Here is a 15,098-nt window from a genome sequence, read left to right on the forward strand (position 1 = left end):
ACCTGCTCCAGCTCCAGCAAGGGGACCCAGACCCAGACAGAGCCTTTCATCTTTCCTCAGGAGCCCAGTCTGGGTCAAGACCTCTGATGTTCCTGGAACAATTGTCCAGGTTGGTGCTGGGGGCAACGCCTGCTGACATGTCACCACCAGTGCTGAACACTGCCTTCTTCTTCTGCTTTGAAGAGTGATGCTCTGGGCCTTAGGCTTGCAGTCCAGCAGTCGTATAGCTCTCTCCCTAGGAGTAGCTGCATGAGTGCCTGAAAGTCCCTGATTGGGAGTCAGCTCTTCCCACCTGCAACTTGGATATGACTAGCTTTGAACTTGTTCCAAGAAGAACTAGAAGCAGAGCCCAGAACTCTTGTGCAAACTGCAAGCACCAGCAGCCAGCAACAGTCCAAGCAGTGTCTGAGGCCTCTGCCTGCATCCTGCCCACAAACTGCCTGTCCTGAGGTCAGAGCACTCCCAAAGGCCAGTTACATAGCAGATGGAGGCTGGGCCCAGGTGCCTGCCACCTACCCCTTGGTGGACTTCCTACCACCAACCACCTCCCTTCTGAGGAGACTGGCTTATGTCATCTCACTTTATTGTCTCTCAATGTTCCTCTCTTGCCACTAATGGGACATTGTTTCCTTCTGAGCTAATTGGGCTTTGTTGTGATAATCTATTATCAACTCCATCATCACTGGCCATAAACTGACATACTAGGGGTTCTGCTGGCATAACAAGTTCAAACTATGTTTATGTTAGGATCATTTTGCCTGAAAAAAAATGTATAGTGATTTTTCTAAAACCCAGAGTTGCTCAGTAAGGCCTCCGCTACCCACCATTCATGAGTGCGTTTCCTAAAGGGTTCATTCGTGGGAGGATTCATACAACAATGGAGAAAAACTGGTATCCAAGAGACTAGGTACACATGGCCTAGTTCCATAGGGAAACTCCACACCGATCTTGAGAGCAGAGCAGCTGCAAATTCCTGATCTACGACGAATGTAATAATTTCTACTTTCCCATCTTTAATGTGACTGTAGATTATTCTTCATGCATAATAATCACAAATCAAATTTTGATTCTGTCACTGTTGCCAGAATGATACCTAGAGAATTTCACAGGTGAGTTGTGTGCTGGCTACAACCATGTGTCTTCCAGCTTTCTGTTTGCTTTCCTAACCATATTAAATGACTAGTATCTACATTGAAAGCCTCTTCACTCTATTAGCCTTTCTTTCACAACAAATCCTACCTCTATGCATATGATGAAACTCTTGAATCTTAAGCTGTAATACACAGATTTTCCTGGAGAGATTGTACCTTTAATAACAAATAAATTATTCAAACCATGCACCACACGTGAATTGCATTATTTGCTGCCTTACTCTTTGTGGATTTGGGTGTTGGGATGGGATCTTTTACAGTCTTTTCAATAAAGGAAATCCATAATGCTCTGAAATTCTAACAAACTCATATACTTATATTAACGCTAGAGACTGCATAAGAATCAGAGCAGTGGAGAATCTGTGTCACTGTCATTTCCTGAACTGGGACACCAGAAACTACTTTTAAATACTAAGACTTCCTTGAAACATTCATGGAAATATAATTTATTTATTAAGAAAAATAAATATGCTATATAAATATACATTTTCATTAGTTAATACTGTTTCATTCTGATCTAGCATTATGATTTACAGGATGCCTTGAGATATGGTTCAGATTTACAGAACTGAAACAGTGGTCAGTTGATGCAAGCCTTTTATTGGGTGTGCATGGTCTTCTGTACTGTTGTGAAAAGAGTTCACATACACATTCCAAGCTTTCTCTGGAGCTGTATGATCAGAAAACTTGTATTTAATCTTTAAACTCCTTGCCAGCGTTTTTCTTTTGTGCTTGAATTCCAAAATAGTTTTTGTATATTTGTTAATTGTGGTGACAGCTGCAGCCATACAGCAAGCAAAGGAAGCCCATGCGAGGCTATAAACAAAAAGGTTTAACAGAAATTAGCACAACATTTCCATACGTCCTTCAATTTTATTTTTGAAAACACTGCATGCACATGATTATATCAGTGTGTGTCAGGGAGAGAAGCATAGTTGGGAAGAAAGAAAGATTCTTGGTTAATGACCATCTACATACCTGACTAATGTAGTTGACCTCTACATATTGGTTATAATATTCACATTTAATATTCCTGTTTATTGAAACTCTACCTCAGAATTTCCATTTACTCCACTTAAAGCTTAATATCAGAAAGAGGAACTATTAAAAAAAAAAAAAGAGGATGTGTAAAAATTTTTAAAGGTGCAGTTACTGAGGCTACGAATCTCACAAGTGACAATGAGAAAAATGTGTGCCAGGTATCCAAAAGGGTTAAAAAGAAAAGAGAAGGCACAACTGATTAGCTGTCTAAAAAAGTCACTGAAACACATTCCTGAGAAAATACAAGTCCTGACTAAACAGAAAGAAAAGAACATGAACTCTGAAATGTTGAAAGTAAAATCATAAGAAGACAGAACTAAAAAATGACATTGAGGTACAATTTGCTAAAAATGTGTGAAACTTCCAGACTACTGAAATGGCAATGGATGCTGAAGGTGTAAAAGTAATATGTAAACACATGGCCACAGCAGAAGGAATTGGAGTTCATAGTGGAGGAACTTACTTATGAGAGCCTTTCTTAGCATGACAAGGTTATGATTATCTAACAAAAACATGTGGTTTCATGGAGAAATCAGTTTAAGAAACACCAGCTTATCTCTCCTTTCCCTTAGAGCTGTTTGTTCCCACATCCTTGCTGTAGTTCAAGAAACTCATATAGGCTTCTTAATAAATCCTTTTTTTTTTTTTTTTAAGCATTATTTGTAGCCAGGATTGGTTTCCACAGTGATCAGACAACCAGATGTGTTGACAGAGTTTGATGATGGTGGAGTCTGACACATAGATGTGAATGACTCCTAGAAGTGGGGAGAAGGGGAGCAGTTTAAACTATCTTTGCTCCTAAAGTCAGTCAGGCTACACCCTGACTAACTCTCAGATGCAGAGAGCTTTTATAACAGAGATAGCAAGAACAGGGAAGATCACCAGAAGCAGGTAGATTTACTCTCACACTCAAATGGAGCAAGAATGGGAAAGCAGACCTACCTGTGGTAGTGTGCAACCTGTGGATTAAACCAACTGAATAATTGAAACAGTAGCATTAGTAGACAAATTGATAGAACTGATATTATGAAGGACAGCTTTTTTTGAAGGTGCTTTTCCTAATCCATCTGTTGAAGCCCTTTGAAGGACTCAGTCACATGAGGGTAAGAAACCAATTTCAAGAAATCTTCTATAAAGGCCTCTTAGCAAAGACTGAAAGAAATTAATCTCTTATGATCAGATTCTCTTGAAGGTCAATATTGTGTTAAAAGAGAAATATCAAAAGACAGAACTAAATGGTTTCCTTTGACAATGAGAGAAGTATATCACTTTAATTCTTCAAAGTTTTTGCCAGAAATGTTTCCTTTTCTATAAACAATTTGGAAAAAATACAAAGTCTCCCATCTGACAAGAGAGAACTGAGGAAGGAAGTAAGTGAAGTCTTGCCATTGAGAGAGTCAGAGAGTAAAGGGCAGTTTGGCTGCAGTGGAAACTCAGCTTCAAGAAGGGGAGTATTCAATTTCAATTCTGCCCAAAGAATAACAAAAGGGGAAATCAAACAGATCTGCTCAACAAAGCAGCAAACTAAAGCAACCAGTCATTCATCTGCGTAAGAGAAATGCTGATAGAAGCTCACACGGATTATGAGTTTTTCTTTTACTACATGGAGTATACTGTATGAGGTGTGTATGGAAATTTAGTACAGGGCTGGGCTTTAGAGAGAAAATGCTATCTCTTGATGTGAGGATGCCTCAATCTGATAAACACAAGGAGAGTGAGAGATCACCAATAATAGAAACATCTTCCAAACTCTAGGAAAGCTGCTGAAGAAAAGAGAGACATGGAGAGATTTATTAAAGAGATGTGAGTCTATTTATCATTAGTAATTCCAGCACTGTAAAGGAAAAAGAAAGGTCTTCATGCTTCCTAGGCCAGGTGAAAAAAAACTCTGGCCACAGCAGCTGGATGCAAGGACAGAGAAGGAACTGTGACAGCTGCTCTGTGAGGTCTAGTGATTGGGGTGAAAAGCTGCTGCCATGGACCAAATTCTTTGTGGTTTTTTGGTTACTGAGGAGATCATTTTAAGTCCCAATGTAAAAGTGGCAAAGTCTTTGCCTGTACTTCCTGCCCATGCCCCTGTCATGGTCTTGGTGACATTGTTGGCCACAAGTGGGTGCTGAGGCAATTACAAAGGGAGTCTTAGGTATTATCATTAATGCCCCTTTTTTTGGCATCTGTTCTCTTTCTTCTTGTAAAAGACAAATAGCTTCAACATCCTTCCTGTCTCACCATCAGACAAGATTCTCATATACAGTCAATGGGAGAGCAGCCAAGGGAGACTGAAGATAAGGGTTCATACAACAGGAAAGGAGATGCAGATGTAGGTTATCAGAAGAGGTAAGAGGAAAGAAACTGAGAGGCAGCTGGGAGGAGACAATGAGATACCTGTATGTATGCTTTGATTTATTTTTAGATTACTATCAAAAAGCATGATGCAGCTGCCTTTAGGCTAAAAAAAAAAAAAAAAAGGAAATAAGAAAGTGATTCTTGACAGAAAAATGAATTGATTAGAAAACAGGCACCACACAGACCATCTCCTCGATGTCTTCCTGTATGCAGGTACCAATGGCTTGGAAATTCTTGTGTTGGTAGAAGTGTTTCTTTGGACATTCAACAGCCCAGGCTGCTCTGAATCATTAGAAGGCAGCCATGAAATCCTCAGTTCCTGAGTAGGTGCCACATGATGAAAGTCATTAGTCCAGGAGCTCAGAAGGCAGCTGGCTGTAGTACGTGAACACAATGATGTTGACGATAGTGGCATCAGTGGAGTTGTGTCAGAAACAGCAATACTGGCAGTGATTTGGGTGGTTTTCTTCTCCTCCCAGTGGGATGGAAAGGAGGGAACAGGCTTCTCAGTACCAGTCTGCAATTCTGTTTCCACTCCCATAGGAAGGGGGAAGTAATGAAGGAACACTCCTCTTTCCACTGACCACTGTTCAGTGGAAAACATGAATGAATGGAAGTGAGAGTCAAAGAAGCAAAAAGTATCTAAGTTTGAAAGGAGAGAAGAAAACAGTGTTTGAGGATCCTGCACAGTTCCTATGTTACCCATAGGTATCCGGGTAGCCCCTGGACATTATCCAGGATGTTGTCCGGATATTTGGTATTGGACTTTGTCAAACCAGTTCTTCCTGACAGGAGGGGGATCACTCTTTCCAATTCCAGCAAGTGAGTGATATATGGATGATGGGCTACCTCATCTGCTGGACAAACAGGATGAGATACACCATTTGTCATGATCTGGTTAATCTCCAGCTTGGGAGTACTGACCAGGCCCATCCTTCAGTGATTTGAGAGCACTAGAGAAACAACTCCATTTATAAACATGTAACAATAGCTTCAAACAAACCACTACGACTTGGGAAACAGACTCCTGGAAAGATTCAAAACAATATACAGTGACCTTTGAATGAGATTTGAATTCTTAGGAAGGTGAAAAGTAACAGAACAAAAGACAGAAGAAACCCCTTATTTCACTGCAATAATCCCTAGGAAGCCTGCATCATAAGTTCTTGTCAGTACAATAAGAGTAGAAAGAATGAGCGACAATGAGCTGTGATCTCAGCTGCCAGAGCACATATAAAAGAGACAAACAGTTTAAACTCTGTTCTACTGACCCAAAATTTTGGTCCTGATTGATTTTTGATTTACACTCCACATACAACCTGAAGCATATATCTGATAAGGAAAAAATCAACCTAAATGGTTAAAACTGGAAGAGTTTTAAACAACTTATGCAAGGTAGGTAACCTGGGAAATTAGGGTACTAAACCTGGGTCTGATGTGTATGGAGAAGGACCTCTGCTTCATGCAGAGCAGTTGGAGGTCTCTGTACTGTCTAAAGGATGGCAAATGCAAAATTCACAAGCTTATACATTCTATGCAACAATAAAATAACTGAACTTGGAGAAAAACAGCTGCATCCCCAGAACTGAAATAAGATAGACCCATTACTTAAATTTGTTACATTCCTTGAACATAGGGTGAAGTGACTGAAATGTAATGGAAGAACCAAATATAAATAGGTACCAATAGGACCAGCCATAATCCCATGTGTGAGGTCTCCAGTCTTCAGGACCAAGATTCACAGTCATTTGAAATACAGTTGTGTACATCATGTGAGCAACCATGCCCAGGAGACCTAAAAAATACAATATCATAACAACATTGGAACATGTAAATTGAAGGCATTCTTCTTTCTCAACTTTTTACAGTTGTGCCTTGAGCACTTGAGGCATGGAGTCACATGCCCTTTCCCAGGGCCTTAATTGCAGCCAGATTTATCAAAGTTATGTAGGTGAATGAAAAAGTGAACGAACACTTAATGGCCATTAAAAAGCACTGGAAATCTAGATTATGAAATGGGCTTATATTTAATAATTTAATTTTCAAAATTGCTGCTAGGCTGCTGCCTAATCTTAAGGGTATTGGTTTTCCTTTAACATTTTATCTTCCAGCAGTGAGCTTCCCTGTGAACATGTATTTTTTTATTTCCAGCTTCACTGACAAATCCATAAATACCTTTGCAGTAATCAACTATCCCACTGTCTAAAACAGATTAGCTTTTCAGAGCAGACAGTCCTCCACCAAACTCTCAAGACCAATTTGTTAGGTGTTCCCAAAGTAGGTCTGTTTCATGAATTCTTACAAAACTAGCTAGCTAGCACACTTATCTCCCAGTCTAGGACACATGTCCTCAGGCATAACAAGTCAGGGCTGATAATGACCTGGCTTCAGTAATCACTGGGAAATGGTCTTCCCTGAAGTACTGGTATTGCCTGAAACATGTAGCACAAAACCCAAGAGGCTTCATGCTGTGAAACATGCACTTGGTAGTTAACTGGCACCCTGGTAGCACATTCCTTAATAAACTGTCCGCAGAGAGTAGCCTGACTGCCAGTGCGGCTATTAGAGAATGGAGACCAGCCGTTCACCTCTCACCAGAGAGGTGGTACCTCATCGCTATTTTTGATTTACACGAATGTCTGTCCTGAATCCTCCGGTGTAGCTGCCTAGAAGTGCATATAAGTGGAGTGTGAACATGAGCTCCAGCACGGGAGCTCTCCTCTTAGCTCTTGTACAAGGATTAAATTCTGAGTCATGCTCAAATTTCAGCAGTGGCATCAGGGCAGTTTGGTGCCTGAGAAATGGTGAAAGCTTAACTAATATAGATATATTAGATATAGATGTAAAAGATATAAATAGATAGGCACGCACAGTCATAGATGGGTGACTGTCAATGTTCATTTTCAACAAAGGCCACTGAAGGCAGCAGGACAGTGGTATCAATAATGTGTATTTCATAGCAGTGGAGTTAACTAGCAGTGCACGTGTACTTAAGAGAAAACATTCACAGATCAGAATAATCGTTTCTGTAGGGTCAAAAGCTTCATGTGGGATGTTATAAACCCACATAGCTATGGTAAGAAAATTTCACACTGTGATTTTTCTTTTAAGTCACCATGTTCTGCACAAGATGGAAGATACATTTTAGGATTTTATTCAATCAGTGCTAAAGACTGAGGAAACTGAGAAAGTCAAACCCTAGCTTTAACATGGTTTATTTCAATAGTTAAATACTGTAACAGGTTTTTTAAATTGTGTTTTCAATATAGCTAGAATTATGCAGGTACTGTTTCCAGTAGCTGAATTTTAATTTGCATTTGTCTGCTAGAATAAAGAGCATAAGAAATTATATCTGCATTACAGATTACGGCAACTAGATTTGGTTTATATCTACAAAAGATTTATACATTTTTAATAGCTAAGACAGATGCTCTTCCACTTTTTAATATTTAAAAAAATTTTACTAGAGGAAGTAAACAGAATGTCCAGGAAAAGCTTGCTGTGTAGCCTCCTTAATAGTGTACATGCCCAAACCAAAAAGATTATTAATAAAATTGAATATTTATGATTATTGGGAGAGGGAAAATCTGCTAATAGTGGGCAAAACTATCTAAAGAGTTGAATAAAGCTCACTATTCCTTTGGAAATAGATGTGACAGTGGATCATGAGGTTTGGTGAGATAAAGGAGAAATGGGGGGGGGGGTATTAGGTAATTAGTAGAACTGGTGAGAATAGCGATTTTTAACTAGTTGAACACCTTTCAGGAAAGTCATTCAGAAGAAAGGAGATATTCCAGCAGGTTCTCAGAGTTCACAGGCAGCAAAGTCCAAGAACTGCTCTCTGAACTCTAGGGAGCTGAGAGAGAAATCTTCAAATGTGTAAAAGTTAACTGCAAGGACGAAGGAATCATCTGCTCTCTGTTGCACGTGGGTAACCGAAAAGAAATGCTGCAAAAAAATTACAGCAGCTGGGGCTTTAGATTAGACATGAAGAAAATATTTAGAACAGTATGAATTGGAATACATTTCCTAAGAAGGTGACAGAAACTTTAGTTCCAAAGAGAGAACATTGGTTTGTTGTGGGGTTTTTTTGGTGATGGGGTTTTATTGACCCTGGGGAATTTTTAAGATGAGGGTAGACAAATATCTGTCAGGAAAGGTTTAAGAGAGTTTGGACTAACTCAGGGCAGAGTGATGGGTCCCCAGAAGCTTTACACTTCCAAATAATTAAGCAAAATTAGAGTGTTTCAGAAGTCACCATCTGGAATATAAATTGTGTTTGTTAAAGTCCTTGGTTGTTCAGCCTGATGTCCACATTTAGCACTGCCCTCTAAGAATATTGTGCAAAAACAGGGCTAGAGAAAGACTAGAGAATCAAGAGTGATCTTAGAAATACATGTGAAGTCATATGATATATTTCTCAAACATTTCTTTTAGAGAAGATGGAGACATGTAATTAGTTGTCTGCAACTATGCAAAGGCTTCTGCAGAACAGGAGAAAATTATTTCTTCTGCATTATCATGGTCAGATGTTTAATGAATTTAAATTATTTAGTCAACAAAAATGAGATTAGTAAATTAATTACATTCATGATCATGTTTAAGAGGATAAAGTATAATAAAAATCTTTAAATCATGAAGAAAAGCACAACAATCACAAATGTATGAACGCTAAATCCAGAAACATTAGGATTAGGATCAAAGTCCAAAATTTTGACCAAGACAATCTTGAGATTAATTCATCATCTGCCAGGTGTTTGACTTGCAATTAGGTGCCATAAAAGATATGTTTTCTCCATGTACAAATCACTTTGAATTCTAAACAAGCCTGACCATATGAAGCACAGTGGCATGTGTTCCACAAGAAATTACAGTAAATAAATAGTATGATTGCTTCTGGTTCTAAAATTAGTAACTCTAGGAAACATTTTCCGTGTTACCCTTAACTGCTGGTTTTACTGCAACATTCCTCAGTAACAATTCTATAATATAGACAGAATCGGAGTACTTCAGCTGCAAGACACCTTCAGAAGTCTCTGGTCCAACTTCTTCCCACTCAACACAACTCAGACCAGATTCCTTAGACTGGACAAGGAAACCTCTGAAGTTTCTTCCAAACTGAATTTGCCCAGGATAACATGGTTAAATAGCACTGGATAAAGAAGTAACATGCAGAAAATGAAAAACAACTTTCATAATGATTCTCTACTAACAGTTATCCAAATACATTTTATTCCTTCCTAAAAATCCTATTTTAATTTGATTATTCCTATTTTTATACTTAACATGTTGGAAATTTAAAAAATCAAGCTATTTGGAAGAGTATGTTACTTTTTTACCTTTGACAACGAAATTTAAAATTATAAAATTAAAATAATTAAAATAGTAAAAACTATAAATAAGTATTAAAATAATCATATTGTGAAATGCTTAATTAAAAATAATATTTTCCATTAAATTTTTCTACGTCTTGTATTGTTAGCATCTCCATAGGTATTGTAATAGTTTTGAAACTTGAACACTTACTAATTTTTAGATGGAAGTCTATCTATGTTGCATTTTCTGGATGCAATAAATTGAGATCCTTAACTGTACCTGCTAGCACGGTGACTACTGCTGAAAAGGCGTTGATCTTTAGCCCATCAATGACACCACTGCAGTAGCACATTTCTATTGACATAAGAATGGCTCCAGTCAGAAGCAAAATGATGTACAGAAACTCTGCTACAATAGACAGCCAGAAAACCCCTGGAAAATCAAATTAATAACACTGATGTTATAAGCAGTCATTCAGTATCTTTACCATTTCTTTCTTCTTCATTTATATTGTTTGCACAACATCAAACAAAAGCTCAGAGGCTGTGAGGATGCTGTTATAACACCTACAGGAAGACTTCAAGGTCAGTGGACACCCTACATTATAATTCCCTCGACTGATTTGTCTGTTTAGTGGAAGAGCACTTGCACATTCCTGCTATACACTTAAGAAACTTACAGTACAGGTGGGGCAGTACGGTTTTATACTCAGTAGCTACTATAAAATTACCATGAACCAAAGTTCATTTGATTATCTAGCTGTTGACATCATGGTTGCTGAGTCCAGAAAGAACTGTACCAAAACAGAAGACCATGTTAGCCCACTAGCAAACTGAAGGCTGCACACACAGCCACATGGCCTGAGGGTCTAGTCATTAAATAAAATCTTCCTAGTAGGTTTAATTTTCCACCAAACAGGATCTTGATTTTTTCGGACAGAGAAGCCTTTGTTAGCCTCCAGATTTCACTGAGATTCATTTCTCTGGGTATCTTCTAATTAATCTATTTCTGATTATCTGTTAATTATGTCTTATGCAAGAAGTTAATCTTTCCACTAAAGTCTCTCAACCTGCTGTTTTAGTATTAGCATGCTAATGTCCCACAGTCAGGAGCAGGAGGTCTTCCTGTGTACAGATCATAGCAAGAACTGACCAACAACCTTCCCAAGCCTTTTTAAAAACAAGTAAGTGTGGCCTGAGACACCTGGTTGTAGATTCAAACAGTGATTGCATGTGAAGGTATATACTAACAGGGATAGCATTTTTTCTGGTTTTAAGTTAAGACATGTAATTGATTACTAAACACTACGTATGTCAGGAAACAATGTTTGTGTGGTAAATAAGCCCTACTGTGGGCTTTGGCTGTGTCTGTGGGACTTCTCTTATTCAAAGGCCATTTAGACATTAAATTCTTGGTCCAGGCTGTGTGTAGGGGTTGCTGGACAAGGTTTGTTTCTCAAAAAATTCTTTGCCTCAATACACAGTTCTGATTTTGTTCAAGAACTCCAGTTCTTACATTGCCCAACAGTATTGGCTGCTCCAGCTATGAGAGTTTGCATCTCAGCATGTTTGATAAGTGATCATTGTTACATATGCACTGGTCAGCTGTGATAATCCCTGGGTATGATGCCTAGGGATAATAAATTCAGGAGGGGTGCTCCTGACACATCCCGAGTTCTGTGTGCACAGCAGTTATATGCATGTGCAGAACACAAACTCGGTCTTCTCCTGTGTGGGGCAGGAGTCTATTCCCACAGGGGATTTCACTACGCAGGGATAGCTTCTCAGTGTGGTTATCAGGTACCTAGATGTTGTCTTAAGTGTCCTGATCTGACCTGCCTGTGGCATTTGCCAATGCTGTTCACAGAGTTAGTTTCAACACTATGTCCACCAGTGGTTTCACGTGTGAGGGGCTTTCAGGGCAGGGTCATAATCCACCGCTCCTTAGCCTACGTGACTAAGAACCACATCTTGTTTATATTTTTTTCACATGGTATAAAAATCTTGAATTATTTGTGCAGTGACAAATAGAGGGAAGGAGAACTAGCCTTCAGACACTGAGTATTTCTCCTTCTCCAAGGGGCTGAAATAGCATATCTAGGTAAGTACTAGTATCCTGGACATGCAGTTTCAACTCCAGGGAGAAGGAAGACTTTGTTCTGAATCAGTCACTTGCAAAGTGACTGGTCTAATTGCATCAGTGATAGGGTTTACATTGGAGGGGAGAGATTAACAGTGTCTGCAGGCATGTTTTGTAGGAACATGAACTGTTATTTGAAAGAAAGAGGGCAACTCTCTGCTTTCAGGAGAATGGAAATTCCTCCGTGCAGATCCATGTAAGGTACCGGGAGAGGATTCAGACTGCTATCAAGACACATCTCCTTCAAGCCCCCTCAGCATACTGCCTGCTCTTCACACACTGCTTGTCCCTCTGCAGGCTGCATCGTGCAAGCCACAAAATTCCTGACTGGGAATAGGGACGTATGAGGAGAGAGGGACCAAAATCTGTAAATCTTTACTTTCAGTACCTATATTCAAAGTAATTTTAAAATACATTCATATTCAAATGAAGTGGTTTCAAAAGACATAGATTCCTATTTTAAATCGTGGACTTTAGTTTGAAGTTGAAAAACTAAATAAAGAACAAAAAAACTGGGATTAAAGCAAGCATTTTTGATATAAAAATTCAGTATATTTATCTTGGTAAATGTGATCAGGAAAGTTTTATTTTACACAAAAAAATATGCATACCTACCTCGATCAGAAGCTGGAGTCAGACTGATGAAGCTTCTACACTTCTCACCTAATAAAATTTAAAAATAATATTCAGGATTATTTTTTCTTCTGTAATGAAATAAATTAATAGAAAGCAGAAAATGCAAAATCTATCATAAAGTCACAAACTGAGAAACAGAGATCAGGAGAAACTCTTTCTGATGTATATTTACACACACACAGACTCTTGTACATAGACATACTCCTGGGACTTAACTAGAGAATCCTTTCAGACTTTTTTAAGGCAGAAGCAGAGTCTGAGAGATTAGAGAAAAGCTAGGAATGGATTTCCAAAAAGTTGTAGACCTGAACGCCAGAATGGGACAATGATGAACTCCTTTGAAAGACTGGCAGTCTGTACACCATCTTCCTTCCCTGTGAAAGAAGACTTGCTTTCCTTACAGCAACAAGGCTGCTGCTCACACAAATTTCTTCTAAGCTTGACTCCAATTTCTTTCTGTAAGCTTCGATTTTCAAGCCCATATGACCTCCTGATCCCCACACAGATGCTGTGATCAAAGCTCTTTGAATTAATCTGTTCTGCTTTGAAAACACAGGGTGTGGTTTTTTAGCTTCTAACTTCACCAAGTTGAAAAGAAAAGAACTTCCATAGCAGATGAACAAATTGAACAGCTTCACTATCCATAGCAGTCACCACATGTAAGATGTCATTTGGACATGTACTTTGCTCTGATTTTCAACATCTACAACTTTAAAACTGCACAATTTACAAGACCTTCTGGTAGAACTGGACTTTGAGGACAGGTGACTGCAAAAACATTTTCATTGTATAACACAGATGACTGCTGATTTGATTTCTCTGAAGTTTTGTTATAGTTGTCATTTGTAAACTGATCAAGGCAATAAGGGAAAAAGCTTAGTGTTGATTTGAATTTACAATAAATGCCCTACTTCTTGACCCAGCTAAGCAATTCCCTTATACAAAGATCCAAATTTAAATAGAAACTATCTTTAATGGCAAGCTAATTTCATTCTACTGATATTTACATACAGAGAGAGAAGCAATTAAATGCCACCACTCATGACTAGTAATTCTCCAAATTATGTTTTAGCAGTTTGAAAATAATCGTCACTGCTTTGATTTATGAAAGGTGAGATCACAGTAAGAAAGTAGGAATACCTGTGCTTAAGAAGAAATCCGTGAAATATCTCACTGATATTATTGCTCAAATGATTTTTAAAACCAAAAATCACATTGTGCTTTTTATGTTGCCATAGGGGATTGTAAGCAACCATTTAAGGTGAATACATTCATTTTTGCCTAAGGGACTAAGACCATCAGAAAAATAAAACACTTTCCTGTTAAAGTAACTTAACTTTGCTTCTTTGGTTAGAATACAAAAAAAAAAAAAAAAAAAACAACAAAAACCACAAATCTATACAACAACCTGTCACTCTAAAGTTCTTTACAGAATTTACTAGGAATTTTTTAGGAATTGGCTAGGTAGTACCCTTTAAGATCTCCCTTTCCAGAGAAGAGCAACTTTTTAAGGATACTTTTTCCTTTAAAACGCATACATATTGCAGCAAATAGGAATGTGACACCAAATAAGTAGGAAGAACTCCGATTACTTAAGTAAATTTACATGGTTTTACTCACCTTCTTCATTTATAATTTCTTCACAGGAATACCAAATCCCAGCATGAAACTTCCGGTCAACAAACTTGTCATCTCCTGTCTCCCAAATGTACTGCACAGCATTGCTGTTGCTGGCATTAGGGCTACTGGAGTGGATGCAGTGATGCCCTTTGCTCTGTCCTGTACAGAGAGGTTTGGCAACTTTTCTTGCTCCTTCACACCAGTAACTGCTACTGAATGCTGTCACGGACAAGGCTAAAGAGAGAAAACTGAGAGAAAACGCTGCTAAGGCTCTCTGCCGTCTGTCTGCAGCTGGAACTGTCACTGGCATCCTCCAGGACTCCACTATCAACTGTTCTAGAAACAATCTTTTACAAAGCTGTGTTTATATCTGCCTGGTGAAACACCTGCCTGCATTTACAGTTTCATTCTTCATTCCTCTCAGAAAATTGTACCAGCTTAGTAGTTAAGACAGAAAGCACAGATATGGGCATGGCCAGAAATCATGTGGCAGGAGAGATTAAGGATATTGGACAGTGCTGCTTAGCAGTAAAGTCTTGTGAAAGAAATATGAGGAGGCAGGACAATAAATTATAGTTTGTACAATGACTCACTGGAGTAAAGATACACAGAACAACACAGAAGCATTGGAAGTACCCCAGTATGTGATCAGAAAATTCTTATTTATATAAACAAATTATTCATTTTTAAGTTGATCAGCAGGTGTAGTCAGACTGATCAAACTTCTCCATTTCTCAGCTAGCAAATAAACAAATCTTGCAGTTCTAAATGCTTCTGGTTCACTGAACACTGATTTAATTCAATAAGTTGTGAATCTTACTATAAAGAAGTTCCTAAGGAGATAAAACT

At 38.5% G+C, this 15,098-nt stretch overlaps 1 protein-coding gene across 1 annotated transcript; it reads right to left on the minus strand.

The window, feature by feature from the left end:
• Positions 1 to 1,711: 1,711 nt before the first annotated feature.
• Positions 1,712 to 14,595, minus strand: GSG1L2 (GSG1 like 2). Its single transcript, XM_074922039.1, has 5 exons — positions 14,250 to 14,595; positions 12,609 to 12,656; positions 10,134 to 10,286; positions 6,222 to 6,333; positions 1,712 to 1,967 (listed from the first exon to the last, which is right to left on the minus strand). Exons 1-5 carry the CDS (start codon positions 14,557 to 14,559, stop codon positions 1,712 to 1,714), a joined length of 879 nt encoding a protein of 292 aa, XP_074778140.1. The 5' UTR covers positions 14,560 to 14,595.
• Positions 14,596 to 15,098: the final 503 nt, after the last annotated feature.

This window comes from Athene noctua, chromosome 18 (genome assembly GCF_965140245.1).
Source record: "Athene noctua chromosome 18, bAthNoc1.hap1.1, whole genome shotgun sequence".
Lineage (NCBI taxonomy): Eukaryota > Metazoa > Chordata > Aves > Strigiformes > Strigidae > Athene > Athene noctua.